Raw genomic sequence first — 20,757 nt, 5'->3', positions numbered from 1 at the left:
AAAAAGATTTTATTTACTCATTTGACAGAGCACAAGCAGGGGGAGCTGCAGGCAGAGGGGGAGGGAGAAGCAGGCTGCCCGCTGATGCTTAACCAACTGAGCCACCCAGGCACCCGGCACATATTTTTTTCCATTATATGTATAACATACTGTATTCGTACAATAAAGTAAGCTAGAGAAAGAAAATGTTACTAAGAAAATCATAACGAAGAGAAAACACATTTACAGTACTGTAAAAAAAAAAAATCTGCACGTAAGAGGACCCAGGCAATTCAAATTCATGTTTTCAAGGGTCCACTCTATACGCATATGTACATACATAAACATGTATAAATGTGTATCTTTGCTGAAGTTTTGATATGCAGTTTCAGTCTGATATATAAAGTGAAGGGTTTGATATCCTCAAATGTTTGAATACCATTCATTCCTAACGTTTTGCATTTAACTTTCCAAAATAAAACATTTTACTTTAGGAATTTATTAGAAATGAAATAATCATTTAGTCATATCTAGACACCAGAATAAACAGGGCCATAAATCCTGTAGTTAAATGTAGAAGGTCAGACTCATAAATATTCACGTGTTTACTTTCAGCACAGTCACTATGTAGTTTAATCTCAGAAAAATCTTTTCTATAGCAGTCCAGCTGGGAGATCAAATAAATACTGAGAAAGATAATGCGAAGGAAAACATAAAGAGCAAAACAAGTTATCTCTAGGAAATAGAACTTCCAGTTGTCAACACAGTTGCTGTACGTCAGGTCAGGCCTAGGGAAATATTTAAGACTCAGTGTCAGACTGACTTAGGAATTAGCCACTTAACAGAGACTGTTCACCGGATCACATCTCTCCTACTTGCCGTAGTGCGTACTCAGAAACCAGAGCCAACTCTCATTCTTCTGTGGGTTGGTTGGGTTTTTCTAATGAAGGAGTTGTATAAGGTGCCAGTCACCAGTTTCCCTTAGCATTTTCTAGTCCAACTTTATGTAAAAGGAAGGCAGCTTGTATCGTTACAAACCAAAATATATGAATGGAGATAGAGACGTCTCGGCCGGACCGGGGAATGACCGTCCCCAGGACTGTATGCCTTTTCAAAATTGCAGTTACCCTTCCAGACTCAATTCTCTTGTATGACCTAGAGGTGTTTTCTGAGTGGCTGAAATGCTTCATTTAGTGTAAAATTAGAGTAATATACATTCAGTTTCTCTCTCTCTTCTATTATTAATTTTTTCTTCTTCATAAAAACTAACGTGTATAAACATTGACGTATTTTGGGCTTGTTGCCTGATAATTAAAGAGAATTATATCTGTGTCAAATATACTATTTTAAAATTTGTTACATTCTTAGTAATGTTAAAAAGCAATATTTGGATCAATGTGTGGTATGGATTTTTGTAGATTTTTCTACTCACTGAGGCATGCAGTCAATACCTAATTTCTCTAGAGATATACTGCATTTAACATATTGAGCTTTTTTAAATACTTCAGACCTCTGCATTGAGTGTATAATACCTGTTTTAATTTGACATAATTGATGACCATAAAATATGATATCTAAATTGCATTTTAAATGTCCATTTGGTTGTGTAATATATTCAGTATCAAGGAAAGAGATATATACTTTTTTTTTTTTTTGCCAATTGCTATGGTAGATGAAATCCAAGGCTTGTGTTATTTTTTGCACAGTTCCCTTTCACTCTAATCTAGCACTCCAGCTTACAAAATATATGTGAAATAAACTGAGAGTGTATTTTCATGTTACCAAACTTGAGGAAATGATGTAGTTTACACAATATTTATCTCCTCAAACAATAATTCAAAAAAGGGAACCCATTTTTCAATTATGGTATTAAGGTAAATGATCAAGCTTGAATCCTGTTAGTAGTCAGAAAGCAAACCATTGATTTCTATTTTTAGATAAATTTACCGCTAAAAATAGTCCTTGGTTGATTATAAATAAAAAATAATGAAGACACTATTCATTTTACATGGCATAACCCAATTTTGACATTCAGCCATGACTTTTAAAGCCTTAATGTAGGTCTTGAACTATTCGGTTGAGATAATAATACACATTGGCCAAATGTAAGATACCTTTGTGGAATTTAAGAAAAAAAATAAACAAGCGAAGGGAAAAGACAAAAAACAAAAAACCAGAAAAAGAGGCAAACCAAGAAACAGACTTTTTTTTTTTTTTTTTTTTAATTTATTTATTTTTATTTGCTTATTTACAGCATAACAGTGTTCATTGTTTTGGCATCACACCCAGTGCTCCATGCAGTACGTGCCCTCCCTATTACCCACCACCTGGTTCCTCAACCTCCCATCCCACCCCACCCCCTCCCACCGCCCCTTCATAACCCTATGGTTGTTTTTCAGAGTCCATAGTCTCTCATGGTTCATCTCCCCTTCCAGTTTCCATCAACTCCCTCTCCTCTCCATCTCCCCATGTCCTCCATGTTATTTGTTATGCTCCACAAATAAGTGAGACCATATGATACTTGACTCTCTCTGCTTGACTTATTTCGCTCAGCATAATTTCTTCCAGTCCTGTCCATGTTGCTACAAAAGTTGGGTATTCGTCCTTTCTGATGGAGGCATAATACTCCATTGTGTATATGGACCACATCTTCCTTATCCATTCATCCGTTGAAGGGCATCTTGGTTCTTTCCACAGTTTGGCGACCGTAGCCATTGCTGCAATAAACATTGGGGTACAAATGGCCCTTCTTTTCACTACATCTGTATCTTTGGGGTAAATACCCAGCAGTGCAATTGCAGGGTCATAGGGAAGCTCTATTTTTAATTTCTTCAGGAATCTCCACACTGTTCTCCAAAGTGGCTGCACTAACTTGCATTCCCACCAACAGTGTAAGAGGGTTCCCCTTTCTCCACATCCTCTCCAGCACACGTTGTTTCCTGTCTTGCTAATTTTGGCCATTCTAACTGGTGTTAGGTGGTATCTCAATGTTGTTTTAATTTGAATCTCCCTGATGGCTAGTGATGATGAACATTTTTTCATGTGTCTGATAGCCATTTGTATGTCTTCGTTGGAGAAGTGTCTGTTCATATCTTCTGCCCATTTTTTGATATGATTATCTGTTTTGTGTGTGTTGAGTTTGAGAAGTTCTTTGTAGATCCTGGATATCAACCTTTTGTCTGTACTGTCATTTACAAATATCTTCTCCCATTCCGTGGGTTGCCTCTTTGTTTTGTTGACTGTTTCCTTTGCTGTGCAGAAGCTTTTGATCTTGATGAAGTCCCAAAAGTTCATTTTTGCTTTTGTTTCCTTGGCCTTTGGAGACTTATCTTGAAAGAAGTTGCTGTGGCTGATATCGAAGAGGTTACTGCCTATGTTCTCCTCTAGGATTCTGATAGATTCCTGTCTCACGTTGAGGTCTTTTATCCATTTCGAGTTTATCTTTGTGAACGGTGTAAGAGAATGGTCGAGTTTCATTCTTCTACATATCGCTGTCCAGTTTTCCCAGCACCATTTATTGAAGAGACTGTCTTTTTTCCATTGAATATTTTTTCCTGTTTTGTCGAAGATTATTTGACCATAGAGTTGAGGGTCCATATCTGGGCTCTCCACTCTGTTCCACTGGTCTATGTGTCTGTTTTTATGCCAGTACCACGCTGTCTTGGTGATCACAGCTTTGTAGTAAAGCTTGAAATCGGGTAACGTGATGCCGCCAGTTTTGTTTTTGTTTTTCAACATTTCCTTAGCAATTCGGGGTCTCTTCTGACTCCATACAAATTTTAGGATTATTTGCTCCAGCTCTTTGAAAAATATCGGTGGAATTTTGATCGGAATGGCATTAAAAGTATAGATTGCTCTAGGCAGTATAGACATTTTAACAATGTTTATTCTTCCAATCCAAGACTCTTAACTCTAGAGAACAAACCGATGGTTACCAGAGGGGAGATGGTGGGGGGAGGGGAGGGCAGGAATGGGTACATAAAAGTAAAAGTAAACAAGACAAAACAAAAACACCTTTGCTCTGTTGAATAACTTTACCTAAGCCTCACACAATAATGTTTCATTAAAAAAAAGAACAACTAAGTTTTAAAATATTAAAGGCACTAAAAGAATAAGAGACCCGAGTTTAATGTTTTATTTGAAATGTGTCATATTGCATTCTGTTTTCCTAATATCCTTTTCAAAATTGCAATAAATCGTGGCCACCATGAAATTTTTCAGCTCTTTATACATCTTAAGTCACAAAATATAGTAACATAGGTTATTAGTTGGGAATGGAAGAGAAAACTAAATTGTTCTGCAGATAGTCACCATTCACTTCTTCAGGTGAGCATCTTATTCAGACGTTTTCTCCTTTCTTAGGTCATTTTGGAGCATATAAACTAGTATTTCGAGCATTCCAGTCCTGTCTACTTCAGGCAGAAGTTTTCAAGTTCACTGTATTATTTCCTACCAAATCCTGTTTTCCTTCATCTTTCATATTACTCTGTATAAAAGTAAAACTAAACAGAAAACACTTTAGGCAAATAATCGGATCCATTTTGGGATTAACCCTTATGCTTTCTTCTCCGCCCAGTTCCTGCTGCATTCCATTTGGTGACCTGGCCCCAGATACACAGTTTGTCTTTAGAATAAAGACCAGTTCTCTCAGTTAGCTTCTCTCGTTCTCCGACCAGCTGAGAAGGACCATCCGAACACTGGATAAAGTAATGTTTTAACCAGACACCCTTCTTGATCAGAATGAAATAGGATTTTTTTTTTTTAAGATTTTATTTATTTGTTTATTTGTCAGAGAGAGAGAGAGAGCGAGTGAGCACAAGCAGCAGAAGCGGCAGGCAGGGGAGAAGCAGGCTCCCCACTGAGCAGGGAGCCCCATGTGGGACTCGATCCCGGGACCCTGGGATCATGACCTGAGCGGAAGGCAGACACTTAAGCGACTGAGCCACCCAGGCGGCCCAGAATGAAACATTGTGAAAGAAACCATGTGGTGAAAGGACAGTTGCATGGATACTCTTGTTGGTGCTGCACCTCAGACCTTGGTTATTCTCTGCCAAACAACCGCATGTCTTTTGGTGTTTTAAGTTAAAATTCCTGCCTCAAATACTCCCCTAACTATACAAGTAGTTTATGTAATGCAGTTTAAATGGTGTTAAAACTAACGGGAGAGGCAAAGTAATTGTTAGGTGGAGATCTGGATTACAGTGCAGAGCTCTGTCAGTTTTTGCTTTGTGGTATTAAACAAGTTGCTTAACTTCTCTGAGCTTCTATTTTCTTATTTATCAACAGGCTTAAATAGTACTTTATATTATTGTTAGAATGATTAAATGAAATAATATAAAAGCAGTTAAAGCGTCTGGCACAGTAGCAGATCCATAAATCATGTCAGTTGTTTTTATTTTAAGTAAGCATTCTAGTATCCTCTGTTCCTGGAATCTGGTTTCTAATGAGATAGAATTCCAGTCCCCACCCATGACTTTTTTTCTTTTTTAACTCTTGTTACTCTTGACAGTATTTTATAATTTAGAAATTGTTAAACAATGGAGAACACAACAGGCTTTCAGTGAAGAGTCATTTGCTTTGCTCCACATTAATAAGCTAAATAAAAGCTAGATGCTAAATTATGTTTTAAAACTAACAAGGGAGTGTAGGGGGAAATTAATAATAACTAAATCATGCTACATTTCTAAGCAGTAGCATCATAAGTAAGAGTTTGATTTTTTTTTAGGAAATCTATGTGAAAATATACTACTGTTAATGATTGCATTAATTATCAAATTGAACTGAAGAACTTTATGTATTATAATAAATTATACAGAGACCAAATTCTACAGGAACAAAATAGTTAATAATATATTTCAACTTCCAAACTAAAAGGATTTTTATAGCTCTATATTAATCATTCTCTTCAAATATAATCCTTATTTTTAAATTTTCACCATTTTATTTAATTTTTTTCAAATGCACAGGAAATAATAGACTAGTATAATACATATCCAAATACCCAATTCCTGGCTTTATAATTATTATCCTTTTGTCATATCATCTATGTCTTGAGGATGTAGTTTAAAGTCAATTTAAGGTATATGATCAATTCATTGTGTTAATTACACATAAACCTAGATGTTAATATTGCCATCTAGAATATTTATTTTTAATTAGTTTAACAGGTATTAAGATGACTTCTCTGTACAGTAGATAGAAAGAAGACTAAACCATTGGTAGAGTCTTGGATTTGAACATCATTAAAACACACAGAACTTTGCAATTTGTTTCTCTGGGAGGGAATTTCAGGGAGAGGTTTAATTTTAATTTAATTTTAATTTAATTTAATTTTAATTAAAGAGGTTCTCTTTAATGGGAGGAAAGAGTGACTGTAGGATTTTTTTTTCTAGCATTACATGTATTTTAGTGGAAATCGTAGTAAAACATTTACCTAACCATAGTTATCAATATATATGGGCAATAAAAGAAAATAAAGGTTAAAAAATGTGATATTATATATTAATTAGATAAGACCAAACTATAATAGTGAAGTAAAGTTAACTCTCAAGGGGCTATTTCAGATGAAGACCAGTTTATGAAAGATTGGCTTCAGAAGTCTAAATGACTTGTCATTACTTACAGCTTCATATCCGTTCATCCCTCCGTTGGAGGAGGGGGGGTAGTGACTGGAAAGGTTTATTCCATTTTAATTCTGATTATTATTCCTCAAAGAATCTCTTGTGTGTAGCCTATGTCATCCAAACAGGTGCCAGAATATGACTTTTTTTTTGTTTGAAAATTAGAGGATGTGAATTTTTTTTGAAGTGGTGGCAATCAGGAATTGCCATAATCGAAAAGGAACTTGTGCGCACATCTGTGCAAGTGGAGCCGTTCCATTATTAGGGGGAGATTTATTACTGAAGAAATCAGGACCAAACAGCGTGGTAGAGATTGTGTTTTTATTTTAATAGGAGAGCCAAGTCTTGCATTAGGACATTGTCGAAGCTTGTGAGGAAAGCAGACGGTGCCCCTGGGACTATAGCATTCTGCTAGATTGAAGGGCCTTTAATAATCCAACACTCTAATAGCAGTTAGGATAGACTCTGTGGAACAGCTAATCTTGTCTTCTGCTTTTATAATAACTCATGTGTGGTAACCAAAAGTAGTTACGATGTGCTCGCATCTTCGTAGGTGACTTTTTAAATTAAAAACTAAGTTTACGGAGAGACTTTTCAGAGTTTATTTAATGAAAGATAATAAAACCGGATACCTGTTTACAGCGGGTTTAACAGCCACACATTGCAGTTAGACGATTTTATATCCCTCCACAGATGGGCGAACACTCAAGTAAGGGCAGAAATGTAAATACCGGCCTATTGTTTTAGAACAATTTGGAATGGTTATTAAAAAATTGAGTTCATTTGGTGGGACCTCGTTAATGTTTTAATTGTTATTCCAATAATAGTTGTTCTATTTTGACTTTTACATTAGATTCCATTGTCTGTCTTTTCAAATAAGACACCTTGAAAAAACACAAGAATCATGATAAAATTAGTCTACAGCACTTAATAGTCTGATATAAATGGCATCTACAGTGGCCTGAAAATGTTCTTCTGTATTTTTTGATGAAAAGCCATTCTATTTTGAATTCTGAACAGCCTCTGTGTGGCTTCCAGATCTATGTCCAGCCACCCCTGCACACCGTCACCTCGCGGTTACATTTTCCTGTTCAGGCCACTTGACCAGAATTTCAGCTTAGCACTATTTATGTCTAAAAATATTTGTTAAAGTTTTAAGAACACTGTGCCTAAAAAACAGTAGGCGTTTTTTAATCCCATACTTCCCTTTTAATTGCAGAACCTTGAGGCAGACCTGTGTTTCCATCCTGCACACTAGATGGCAGTTTTGTCATATTCTTCCAGCTTTCGGTGCTCCTCGCGGGAGTGGAGCAGGAAAGGCCATCAATGTTTAGTCTGCACTCCAAGGGTCTCCGTGTGACCAGTGCAGACCCCATGGTCTTCCTGGAACATATGTTAGCAATTTAGCCGCAGACATTTATTTCTTTGTTTTACTGCTTGGCTCTTTGAGAAAGTGTTGGTGCCAGGTTATGGGTTGTCTGGATCATGTCAGAGGCCATGGAGATCAAGTTCATGTGACAGGCCAGACCAAGGAAGGATGAAGTTGGACGAGGTGAGGAAACTGACCCTTACTTTCAACAGCCACAAGTCACTGCCTGTCTGTGGACTGCGGCCAAAAGCCCAGGCGTCTAAGTTTTCATCCAGCTGAACAAACAAAACACGTTTGCCCATTTGGCTTTTTCATATTTCATCAGCGGTAGTTCATTCGGCGATTTCTCTAGGTCTCAAAACTTGCTTGTCCCTCCTGTTTCTTTCTCCATGCTTCCTCCCCCTCCAGCCCTGTCCAGAAGGAGTGACCTGGAGACCCTCGGCTACTGCCTGCTGTGCTGGTCCTGTGGAGGGCTGCCCTGGGAGCGGAGCCTGCGGGACCCTGCGGCCGTACAAACTGCTAAAACAAAGTACGCATTTGCAGGTATTCCAGCCCGGAGGGCAGGGGCTGGGAAGGGACACATTCAAGGGCATTACTCGCCATTCACCCAGTATGATAATCAAAGCAAATTTCTGAAATCTGAAAAACATTTTTTTAAGACCAAACACCTGACCAACTTCACATCAGTTAAGGTAGCACCTGGGCGATCACCCGCACGCACGCTCTGACGTGGAATGTCAAGTGAAGTGTTTGTTCTTTTACGTGGTGTTTTCCAGAGCTAAATTCTAGGTGGTGGTGTTTTCAAGGAAGAGTCGTTTCAAATCAGCGTTGTACAAGTACGGGGAGGTAGTCTGCGTTGGGTGTGATTGGTATTAACCGTGGAAAGCGACAGTGAGGCGGGACAGAGAGGGCTTGTATTTTTCAAGTGAGAGCAACTTACCTCTTAATTCTGTGTCTTGGGGGAAGACACAGGAACTTGGGGGAAGTTTCTTCTTAAGGAAGAAACAAAACTTTTACAGGAGGTGTTCCTGTTAGAGATACTGTTGCAGCCACATAAACGTTTTTAATATTCCACATTCAATTTTTATCACCTAGAATGTGTTAGCATGAGAACTAGGTCAGACTGAGAACAGAGTATGTTACTATTTTGCTAATTTCTCACTGATAAGTCCTACGGGAAAGCAATCGCATGCAGCCCGGAATAGCCAGTTTTCATTATATACTAAGATACGTTCTACAGCAGTTGTCCGCAGACACAATACTGCGATTGGAAAAGGCAGCTGTGTTTGAAGTAAGGTGAGTCACAACGGAAATTTACAAAAGGGGGAGCTGATCCACAGAAAGCAGTCTTCAAATTCAGTGTGCTCTCAGGTCTTAACACAGAGGGCCTAGCCTGCAGATGCGGAGTAGTACAGTTTACGTTTGTAAACACCGGCATAGTATATGAAGTATTTCTCCACTTGGAATCTTGATCATCCCAGCCCCTTGCCCCAACGAACACATTTACATAAGTCAATATTAGAACCTTCTAATCAGTTATTTACTGCAGTGATTAATGTGCCCGTATTAACCAACATTTTTCAGTATATGGGTCAAGTCAGAGCACAGTAATGGACATATATAAACGATCTCAGTATCCAGTTTTTCACCTCAGTTCACCTGGTTTGAATAATGTGCTGTATTTAAAGACTTGCATTTTAACTCTGATGATTTTATGTATTTTTCTCTTTTAATAAGACAACTATGATTTGTTTTAGTCTTTTATCCATATACACATATAGATGCATTCATTGTTGATAGCTAGAGAATATGCCTACGTGTGTATATTCAAATATGATAATAGGCTATCATGCAAAATAATAAAATATGCTAATAAACATAACTTCCATTTACATTTTGGGCACCCTTACATTAATATCTTCATTTTGATTTGATTAATATAAACCTGTTAAGCAGTAAAGTTAATATATAGTGAAGTTTATAGTTAAGGTAAACTATAGACATTTTTAAGCTTCGGCTAGTAAATAAGGTATAATCATAAGTCATTCAACTTCTAAGAAGGTGCACTCTGAATTTCCTTTTAAGGGCCTGCTTGCATATACGGCTGGGATACCGTATCTCCCTCATGCCCTTTATTTTCCTGCCGTGGGATGACACCAGATCAGAGCATTTATTGTTGCAATTCTGCCTGTGCCTGAGTTTGTCAGTCGTACACTCCTATCGATAATGTTAGTTGCATGTTTATATACTGGTGGCTGAGGCAACTTAATAGAACTGTGCTTGTTTCATCTAAAGCACTAGAAGGGATTAGAATAATGACTTTTCTTGTTTGTTTTGTGGTTTGAATATTACTTGTTAACCTGTTGAATCATAGAATAGCATAAAACACTGCCCAATGGAGAACAGTGTACATAAATAATTAAATAATTTGCCCCTCCCCAAGGGTAAGTACCTGAGGAAGAATCTCCTGAAAACCCTGATACAATTTTCCTGTGTATTTTTTCTTGCTTTTAAGAAAAAAAATCACGATAGATTTCCCTGCTTCTACATTTCTGCATGTCCAGACTTTGAATGAAAGCATTTATACTATAAATCTACATTCAGTTTCTAGCTAATTGATATAAAGCTGGTCAATGAGAATTGAAGCATCTCCCCCACCTCCACTTACCCTCTTTCCCCTTCCCGGTGGGTGAAAAAAAAATATTGAAAGGCATAACAATACAGGTGACCCATCAACACAGCACTTGAGTTTTGTTTTCTAATCAAGACAGTGAATCACAGAATCATAAGCAAATTCATTGAATCTTACTCTGTTTCGTTTTAGTCTGTTGGATGAGCTTCCTGAGTCAGTGCTTAAATGGGCTCCTTCTGGAAGCAGCTGCCGTAAGTCACATTCTACCACCTTCTCCTGTATGATTTAGTGGTCACCACATTTCTACATTTGTCAGTCTTGTTTTACAGTTTTTGCTTAATCCACCCACTCCCATTCCCACGGGGGTGGGAGGAAACTCTGTACACTGGGTTACAGATAAATTGCCTGAGAAGAGAACGTTTAGATGCTCTCTTGACATTAGAACACACGAAGACTACAAGAAAATATTTAGGCAGCCTTCTAGGCTTTGCTGACTGCATGGGGCGGGGGGTGGGGGAGAGGCAGAGAGAGAGGAATCTTACAGAGGTTTTGGGGGCTTTTGTTTTTCCGTTTTATTTCTTTTCAGTGTTCCAAAATTCATTGTTTATGCACCACACCCAGTGCTCCATGCAATAGGTGCCCTCCTTAACACCCACCACTGGGCTCACCCAACCCCCCACCCCTTCAAAACCCTCAGTTTGTTTCTCAGAGCCCACAGTCTCTCATTTTGTCTCCCCCTCTGATTTCCCCCAACTCACTCCTCCGTTTAATCGTCAACTGTATCTAGTGCCTTTAGAGTTGACATTCTGGTTGTCCCTTTGTATATTGTTGAAAGAAGATAAAGTTGATCTAAAGAAGGACCACTTTCAGTCAGTAATTTAAAAAAAACAAATCACTGAACACTTGAATGCTGTTTAAACCTGGGTTGTACTCTGAACAACCAGCAAAAAAAATTTTGAATTGGCAAAGCCATTTAACCTTGGGATTTGAAGGTATGTTTCATTAAATGGTTTTCTCTTTCAAGTTAGTATGGATCGTTTTGGAATTCTTTAATTGACAGTATTATCAGTAAAAATAGTAAGTCAATTCACAAGTGCCTGTCGTTTGCATATGCATGCGTGGCACATTGTTCACCAATTTAATAAATGAGTTCGATTGTCTTATAGAAAAGAGGCAGCTTCTGCTGTCAGGCTCACTTTTTCTCAGAGACAGATAAGCAGAATGAATCTCGTTTTCTCTATATTGGGCAATCTCAAAGTTAGCTTTTAGCTGACTTATGAAAGTGAATGTGTACACTGACCCTCTAGATAAGGTCAAATAGCATCAGTTTCCATCTGAGAGTTTAAATGTGGAGTTAAATCGTCTTGAACTTATATTTATAGCCTTTCTTTGACAAGAAACCAAAATGTTCATTTCCATGGGAAACGAAAGAGGAACAAAGCAGTTCTGCTTTTCCACCTCCATCCTCCAAGTGCTAAGCTTGCCCCAGTGTGAGCCTCCAGCTTCCCAGCTTCTGTAGTCCCTCTTCTGACAGAGGAGGGGGTCTCCTTGGGTGGGGGGATGCATTGGGAATGAGAAAGCTTTTCGTTTCTGTAACTGCACTGAGTAACTTGGTCCAAATGCCAGTATTCCTTTTTGGCTAATATGCCTGTTGGCATTTGGACTAAGTTATACAGCTTATGTTTTACTCAATAGGACAGCAAAAAGGAGAAATGAGAGATGTCAAAGTTTTCTCTGTGTATCTCCCTTACCTTTTCTGCCCCTCCTGCACAAAAGGTAACTGTTCAGCTCAGTAATAGAAAAGAAAACCCTGATGCCCTGGGTTGCACAAGATAAATGCTTGTGGGCCTGTGTATATTCTGGGACCCTTCTATTACTGGAGATAAGAAGATCTGAGTGACAACGAGAAATCACAGGAAGGCCAGGTTCTCCATTTTCAGTACCAACCATTTATTTGGGTCCATCCTATTATTTTATAAAATGCAGATTTCTATGTCTAAAGCACAGAACATTGAAACTTTAATATTATCTGAAGATCTCTTGGTTGTACTTAGGAGTGGGTACTGCAAGCATGATAATCCAATGTGTAAAAAGGTTTATTACTAAGGCAGTTGATGAAATAAAACCACCAAGAAGTTTCCAGTGTGCATGTCCAGCTCGTGTAATAGTAATAGTTGCATAGGTTTCTGTCTCCTGAGGTGATAGTAATGATACTTAATATTTCATTAGCTTAAAAGCAGATGATTCGAGAATATCATAATTTCATATTACTCAAAGCATTTTGTTTTATAGCTCCAGAAATATGCCAGTAAATTAAAAAGTATACTTAACATAATAAATCCAGATCTTGGAAGGCTAACATTTAAAGCGGTAATACATCACAGTAGTCCAAGCTTCAGATTGATAATAACGAATTTATAAGAAGTGGCTTTTCTTTTTCTCCCCTTCCTACCTCACCTATACCTCATTTGTCCAAGCCCCGGACCCATGAAGACTTGGCAGCCCAGCTGCCTTCAGCTGGGGGAGCGCCAGGAATCTCGCATCTTCTAACCATGACCTGCGAAAACTCTCCCACAATATTCAGCTCTCTTCTCCATTGGGGATATTTTGGTTAATAGAACTGTGATAACATATACCAAACTTAGTTTACCAGTCTCAAAAGGGCCAAAGAACAACAGAATATTTACATGAAAATGGTAGTAAATGTAACGTCATCTTATTTTCTTTTTGATCATCCCTTCAGGAATCAGACGCCTGCAATGGGCTTCTGGAAACAGGAGTTACAAATGTGATGTAGCCATACCATTTACTAGTTAACAGAGATGTGGTTGATCGAATGTTACATAACAGAATGTGATACACCTTACAACATTAGAGAAGGAAGAAAGTTAGGTTGCATAATTGCTGCCGTATCCAGAAGAAAAGGAAAAACAAACAAACAAACAAACAAAAACCAAGAAACTGAAAACAAAAACCCTGGAGCCAAGGGTTCTCATTTTAGCCACAGTAACCTTATGGTCTTTGAACATGGCTGTGGGTAATGGGGTATGAAATGGTCACTCTGACTTTGGTAAGAGGAAGGGGTGGTGACTGTTCCTTTTGGAACCCCCCCCCCCACTCTGTAGGGGGGTGAAAGCCAGTGTCTGCAGTTCCCTTTTGAATGGAGATGGGCCTGGAGGGGAAGGGAAGATTGGGAAGTCACTCTGGCCAACCCACAAAGCTTCCCAGATTTTCCCAGCCACGGGGATATAGCAACTTAATGAGAAAGTAAGAGGTACTCACGTCTGTGTGAGTGATAAGTTTTTGAATAGGAAAGCTTATAAAAACTAGTTTTTGGAGTATCTAAACATCTCTGCAAGAAAGGAAAACATGCTAGATGTAAGAAGTATACGGTATCATCATATACTTTCATCTTGAATTTAGATTGACTCTCCACCTGAAAAATGCAAAACTACATTTAAGGCAGCAATGTTTATAAATTTGGGTCACTAATTCTATTTAAGAGTTCGTTCATATTTGGGGGGGTTGCTATGTAGTTCTAAGGAAGAGATTACATTAGAAAGAAAAAAGTAGCAGCATCTCACCCTTCTGCTCTTTCGTTAGGAAGATGACACGAGGGAAGGCAGCCGGCTGGCTACGGATGGAGGAGGGCTCGGGGGAGGTCTGCTGAACTCTAAAATCAGTCATGGCTAAAAACCTAGAATTCAAGGTCATTTCTAAATGTACTAGTATTATCTCAAAATCAAAGCCTGAATTAAAGTTTGCAGTGATATTTTTTTCCATCAACGTAAGGAGGTTTATAATAAGTGACACTTGTTTGTAACTGAATTTTTAAAGCTTCCACATAAAAGAAGTGTGAGCAAGCCTGCTTTATCATCTTATTCATGCAGTTCTTAGTAATTGCACCCCATAAGCCAAAATCACTAACTGTAATCTTAGAAATTTGCTTCTTTTGATTGGTGAAAAATAAACGTACCAACAAAGATACGTAAAAAATTCCTAGTTTCTCCCATCTTGTCACATCTCCAGGTCACTGTATTTCAGTCATTTTTGGGTATCATTTGAAAAGTGCTTTTCACCAAAGTGTTCACTCGTAGTTTCTTCAGGATGTGTGTTGTGTGCATGTGTGAGAGAATAGAGAGGTTTTGATGACCCTAGAACCTTGACAATTCCTGCCCATTATGAATAACATTTAAAAAATTTAACACTTCACAGGTGAAATAGCTGAATATTTGGTATGTGCTCATAATTTGGCATATGATGAAAAGCCAAACTATCAAATGCTCAAGAAAATCCTGAACCCAGGTGGAATACCTTTAGGACCACTGGAGTTTTCCACCAGAGCAGAGGGTGCAAATGTGCATATTCCAAACAATCAAAAAGTAAGTAATTTTGGCCCTGGGACCCTAGGATTACCTTCTCTGAAGCTTTTCTACCAAATGAAGTTGTTTGGGGTCTCAAAAGGAGTCTGACAGCCCAGTTTCTTGCTTATTGTAGATAATTACTAGTTCTCCTCACTCAGGTCCAAGAAATTTTGTTGAAAGTTCTTTTGACCTATTGTCTCCTAGAGAAAAACAGGAGGATCCATAGCCAATTGAGTGTACTGTTAAAGAAAGAAAGCAGTGACTGAGGCCACAGAGATATGACCAAGGTCGGATTAAAGGCTAATCTGACTTTACTCATGAGAACCTTTATTTGCTGCTTTTCTTCAGATCTCTTTAGTTACTTCCCTGTGGTTTTGCTTACCAGTTTGGTCATAATTTGGTGGCAATCATGGTGATATTCTTAAATTTAACTAGATGACTTGTGTGTACTGATATTTCAATCTACATTTTTTTTTTTAAGTTACACCTTTTCATCCTTTACTCTGTAATTTTCCAACTGACTGGCTCACACCAACTTAAAAAAATAGAACTTGAAACAATATACAAGAATTAGGACTTAACATTTCTCAGAGAGCGGGGGCAACTTGAGACTGCTGTGAGCGGCCTTACTGGATGGGAATCCAAGTGTCCAGTCCTTCCTTGATACGGTCCATATGCAAAAGATGTGGGTGGTGGTGGTGGGGTTTCCTGATGCGTGTACAATAAGGTAGGGTCAGGATGCCATTCATTTTTAATATTTCTTATGAACTTTGGATCATCGCAAGTGTTCATGAGCCAAGAATGCCGGATGCAAACTAATGTGACTGATAGGCTGCGAGATGAATGGTGAGTCAAGTATCAGTGCACAGATGGTTCTGATTTGCTGAATTTTGTAGCTGCTGCAACTGAAGACATAAAATATCCTTCTAGTCATAAATTAGCTCTTTGGAAGCAAAACCTTGGCACCAGAGCTTTACAACCTTCAATTAGTAGGGAAAGAAGTATTTGAATGACTGTGGTATTGACATCTGTAGGCCTGCATAGTAATCATTCCTAATAGAAGAGAATATCTGTTTGAGGAGGTTTTGCATGGCTAATTAACTACCAGTGAGAATATGTAATTTTTTCATGATCTCCTGATTGTCACCTTTCTCTCATGATACAATTACATTTTATTGTAGCAAATGCCTCACAAACCAATTGTCAGCACTATTTACGTATTGCAGAAGGCAGAACAAAAGTTCATGTTTAATAAAAAGCCAGTGGATTTTGATCTTGGTAATTACTGAGACTTATTTTAACAGTTTTATTGACTTTTGTGTTTTTATCACTTTTGCAACAAAACAAAGAGCCATTTCCTTAACATAGTATTTCCCTTGCAATAATGGTCACCACTTAATCTACACTAATTTAAGTAGATTTTTCCCCCTTTTTTGTAGTTTTTCAGTTTCATAAACTTAATTGAAATATAAAGGAAGCCATTTTAAAGACTGATAGTTATATTCTCTGATGTAAAATTCTAATTATTATTCACCGGAATTTTCAGTTTCATCAAAAGCAAAGGATGTTTGTTGTGAAACCATTTTTATATGCAGAGAATAGAACATAAAACATTTTTCCAATGTGCATTTTTCCAATGAGCCTCAATCAAAAATATTTTATTCTTCCCTTTTGATTAGAGCACTTTGATTATGAGTCAAAAGAAAACACAAAGAATAATGTGCGTTCTTAAGACCTTAGTTAATTTCTAACAGTATGACCAGCCCCAGTGTATAGACAGTAAGATGATTTGAGGGTGTATTCCACAGCAGATCAATATTTATCGAATAATGACTTAACTTCTGTAGTATTTTAAGTGCACAAATATATTTAATAGTCATAGAAATGGGTTCACCATGTGGCTAAACCCAAATTATCTGATTTTTTATTTTTAAAGTTACAGATTTTGTAATGTTGCAAAAACCAAACTCGAAAATGTTTAAAAGCTAAGTATGACAATGTAAACTGTTATGTACTCAGTTCCTGTGAGTGATAGAAGTATAGGATAGTTTCTGCGATTGACTACTTTCATAACAGAAATCATTTTAGGTCCAGAATGAGCACCAATCACATGGCTCCAAATTTCTCTCGTTTTAATCACAGACAGAATCCCCTTACTGGTAACTAAAAACATTTCTTGTTACTTCAAACATGGCTTACTCTCGTTATTTAATAGAATACTGAATGAATTCTGGACTTAAATTTTTTGGACAAAGACACTTAAAAACAAGTCAGTGAGCCAGAAAACATACACAGTTAGATAAACAAAATATTTGTATCATTCAGTATTCAAAAGAAAGTTATAAATGTTTAATTTTGTCCAAGTTATTACCCTCAGTATAAGTGGTTGTGCCTTTTAAATTTAGCATTCCTAACAAAAATATGTTTTGGTTAGGTAAGAATCTTGGCAAACTTACAGCATGTTTTTGCAAAAGAAAAATGAGGTTTCTTCCCATACTGGGTTTTACTAGGCATCATAAACTGTTCCTGTAAACTGAGCTGCTGCCTTGCACAAGTCCTCAAATACTGTTACTAGAGTTAAATTGGAAATGAATTTTTGTCAAGACAGGAGAGACACTGATATTTTTTTCCTCAAAAGCAAATCTTTTGGGGCATTTGCCTCAATCAAAATGATGGTCTGTGTAGCTGAAATCACTCTTTAGCAGCTCCGACAGCTCCTGAGGTAACGCTGTCAAATTAGAAGAATCTATCATCAGGGCTACCACAGTCTGTTGATGCCTTCCACTGGGATTTAATGTCCAAAATTCACTGAAGGAAACCATATTTCAGTAAGAATGCTTATTGAGGTGAGCTGAAGCTCTAGAATTCCCAGATGAGAATGCTAAGCCAAGCTGGAAAACCAGCATTATTGAAGGCCCCCATTCAACCCTTGAATAAGCTGTTTCTTCAAGAGCCAGTAGTGGACCTTTTGATCAGCTTATCACATCTCCCTCGGTGTTCGATACCCAAGTCCATACTGTAACAGCACAGAGACCTGGGCATAATGAGCCACCCGTCCTTCCGAAATGCTCGACCTAGACAGAGGAACAACCGTAGGACAGTGAAACATTCAAGCTGTCCTACATTTCAGACAAGCGCAAGTTTGTCCTTTGATTTACCCTGAATCTGAGGCTCCTACAGCAAATCCAGGGGTGAATATATTATTATTGGTTGTAGTAATCCTTGCATTGAACTTAAAAATTTAAACAATTCTTTCTTGAGCCTTCTGAAAATAATTCTGTTAAGCTTGTCTTCATATTTCTGTGTGAGAAAAGGAGAGTATAATTCTCAATTATGAGCATGTTGTTGGCTTACTGAATTTTACGAGGCCAGAGTATTCCTGATTTCTTAGAATACCGTGAAGTGCCGGGGGAAGATTAAATAAAAAATGCCTTATTTGAATAGCCGCTTTCTTGAAAATGACCCAAATTTGGACAGTGTCATTTTGTTTGATTATGTGAGATGCCCAGAGTGTTTCCTGTACTTACTTTTATGTCTTTGAGAAAAGTTTTATCTCTGTTCACAACTGAGAGTAAAACTTAATCATCCCATTCCACTCTTACTGTTTCGAACGTTTCCCTAGAAATAGAAATTCTTCATAAACTGGATATCACTTTATTAGCTCGAAGTGCTTATGGCAGCGCAACCTAACCATCCGGCCAACTGACAGAAGACCCAGGAGGCACCATCTCTTCCAGAAAGCCTCAGGAGGACTGACCATATTAGATCAAATTTTGTTTGTACATCAGAGGCTCCCAGGCCAAAAACCGTTCTACCTAAAGTGCCTAGCATCCAGGAGGCTTTAAAAACCTCAACTAGTATCTCAACTAATCCTTTATATCGGGAGACACATTTTCACAATGATCGGCAAGCTAGTCTTTTACTAGGATGAACAGTGTACAGCAGCCCTGGGAAACCCTTTGTTTCACCCTGTGGTGTGATGAGCTTTTATCCCCAAGATGACTTCAGTGGGAGAGAGACTCAGAAGATGGTCACACACACGAATTTCCCCAGCAGTTCGGGAGAGTCGAGTGGTGAAAATAAAGAAACCCTGAGTGATGAGGGAACAATTCCAATTGTCAGGTTACTGAAAAGCAATGACTTTGCTCTCCTTTGAGAAGCTGGAATCCAGGAGGAGGGGTGAATAAAGAATGGTGTTGTGACAGCTTAGACCTAGCCACAAAACACCAGCATATTTTAAAGGGAAGGAGTGAACACATTTGGCAATAGAAGCTAAAAATCGAGAGACTACAAATTAAGGCTCTGCTTGCCCAGCCAATGTGATTCATTCTCCGTCTTGGCACTGGCTACTCCATTATTTCCCCTTGTGCTGTTCCTATCTCCTGCCCCTACTTAACCCACGGAAAAGGGTGATGGTACTTTCAGCTGCTGTAAACACGAAGCTGCTGAGCAAATACTTCACGTAAGGGTCTTCACTGTGACTTTCAATCTTCCAACTCTATTGTGGGATCTGCCCTTCTATTTCCGTGTCTACTTCAAGGTTATTGAGAGTCAGTCATTCCCCAGAAAACACCGTGGTGTGAAAAAGAAACCTCAGAGACAGCAGGCTTGTTGTAGAACTTAACCTCTGATACCGGTTCACAGTACTAGGTGACATGAACTGTGACTCATCTGCTAAAAGGTTAAATTACTGCATAAAAAAAGTAAGCAACATCATAAGTTCCTTTTTTATATGTTCACAGTAATTAGGCTCACTTCAATGATAGAAAACGAAGATTCTAATTAATAAGAATTTAAACTAAAAAGATGTATTGGATCCACTCCCAGCAAAGGTTAATAATGAATTCATGTGCAGTTTGAGAATGTGACAGTTTTCTGTAAAAATGCCGTTTTCAATAAGACAATTTCTAAAGAGCGTACAACAGTGACACTAATTTTAATTGGTCTTGTACTATTGATGAGAAAGGTCTGGATCTTGCCAACTTCTATACTCTTTCCATAACATCCATTTGTTGGTTTCCTCTTTATTTCTTCCTTCTTACAAACCTTGGCAAGTTTAGAATTTTCAAGAACCTGGATGTGAATGCGTTTTGGTTTGTTTTTTTTTTAACAGGTGTCAAAAGTTTTCATTATACATGATTACTCTCTATCAACAGGTTGTTTCTCGAAAGGCTGCAACAAAGCAAATCAATCAGATGCAAAATAGGTTAATAGAGAAAAACATCCATAGTGAGAGAAGTGCTGAGTCCTGCTTAACAGGGAGAAAAGTGCAAAAAGTGGAGCCACCGACTGGATTGCTTAGCAGTGAGACAGCTCAGGTGAGAGGCTTTTTGTTGTTTCTTTTTTCCTTCCTGTTGCATTAGAATATGCCCTATGGGAGTAAAGAAATTATATTTTCTCCTGAGGGCCAAGGTTGTATGGTTTTGTTAAATGAGAAAGGGCAGAAAACTATCCTATCCAGTGGATAAAATCAAAGCAGCCGACACCAGTCATCATAGAAACGTAACGACAGTGAGCACATCTGCGTACAGATCTGATTTCTTTCTTTAGCCTAAGAATGTAATGAAGTGCACTTAAATTTTTTATGCCATCTATGATCCATTAGGGACTCTTAACATATTCCATCTCTTACGTGGGTTCCTCCAGCCTCACCCTTATAATCGAAGGTAAGTGAAGAGTCTCCCTGTTGATATGGTTGTATTTTAAAATGATGCATCTTTTAATGTTATTCCATCATTTGGTCGGGTAGTGACCTATCTTTAGCAGAGGACTCATCCAAGCAATAGCAAAAGT

General features: G+C 38.0%; 1 protein-coding gene across 6 annotated transcripts in view; it reads left to right on the top strand.

The window, feature by feature from the left end:
- VRK2 (VRK serine/threonine kinase 2) overlaps positions 1–20,757 on the top strand; it is a 119,033-nt gene that overhangs the window by 84,265 nt on the left and 14,011 nt on the right. For 5 of the 6 annotated variants that reach the window (XM_045979378.1, XM_045979377.1, XM_045979379.1 and 2 more), the window contains 4 exons: positions 8,377–8,497; positions 10,793–10,851; positions 14,816–14,982; positions 20,121–20,282. In XM_045979378.1, the coding sequence (XP_045835334.1) occupies positions 8,377–8,497; positions 10,793–10,851; positions 14,816–14,982; positions 20,121–20,282 (509 nt within the window). Of the gene's footprint in view, positions 1–8,376; positions 8,512–10,792; positions 10,852–14,815; positions 14,983–20,120; positions 20,283–20,757 lie in introns of all 6 variants that reach the window. The other variant, XM_045979380.1, reaches the window with a different exon arrangement.

Source organism: Meles meles, chromosome 15 (genome assembly GCF_922984935.1).
Source record: "Meles meles chromosome 15, mMelMel3.1 paternal haplotype, whole genome shotgun sequence".
In the NCBI taxonomy this organism is placed as follows: domain Eukaryota; kingdom Metazoa; phylum Chordata; class Mammalia; order Carnivora; family Mustelidae; genus Meles; species Meles meles.
Note: the sequence above shows the minus strand (reverse complement) of the source record. Positions and strands in the feature narration are given on the sequence as shown.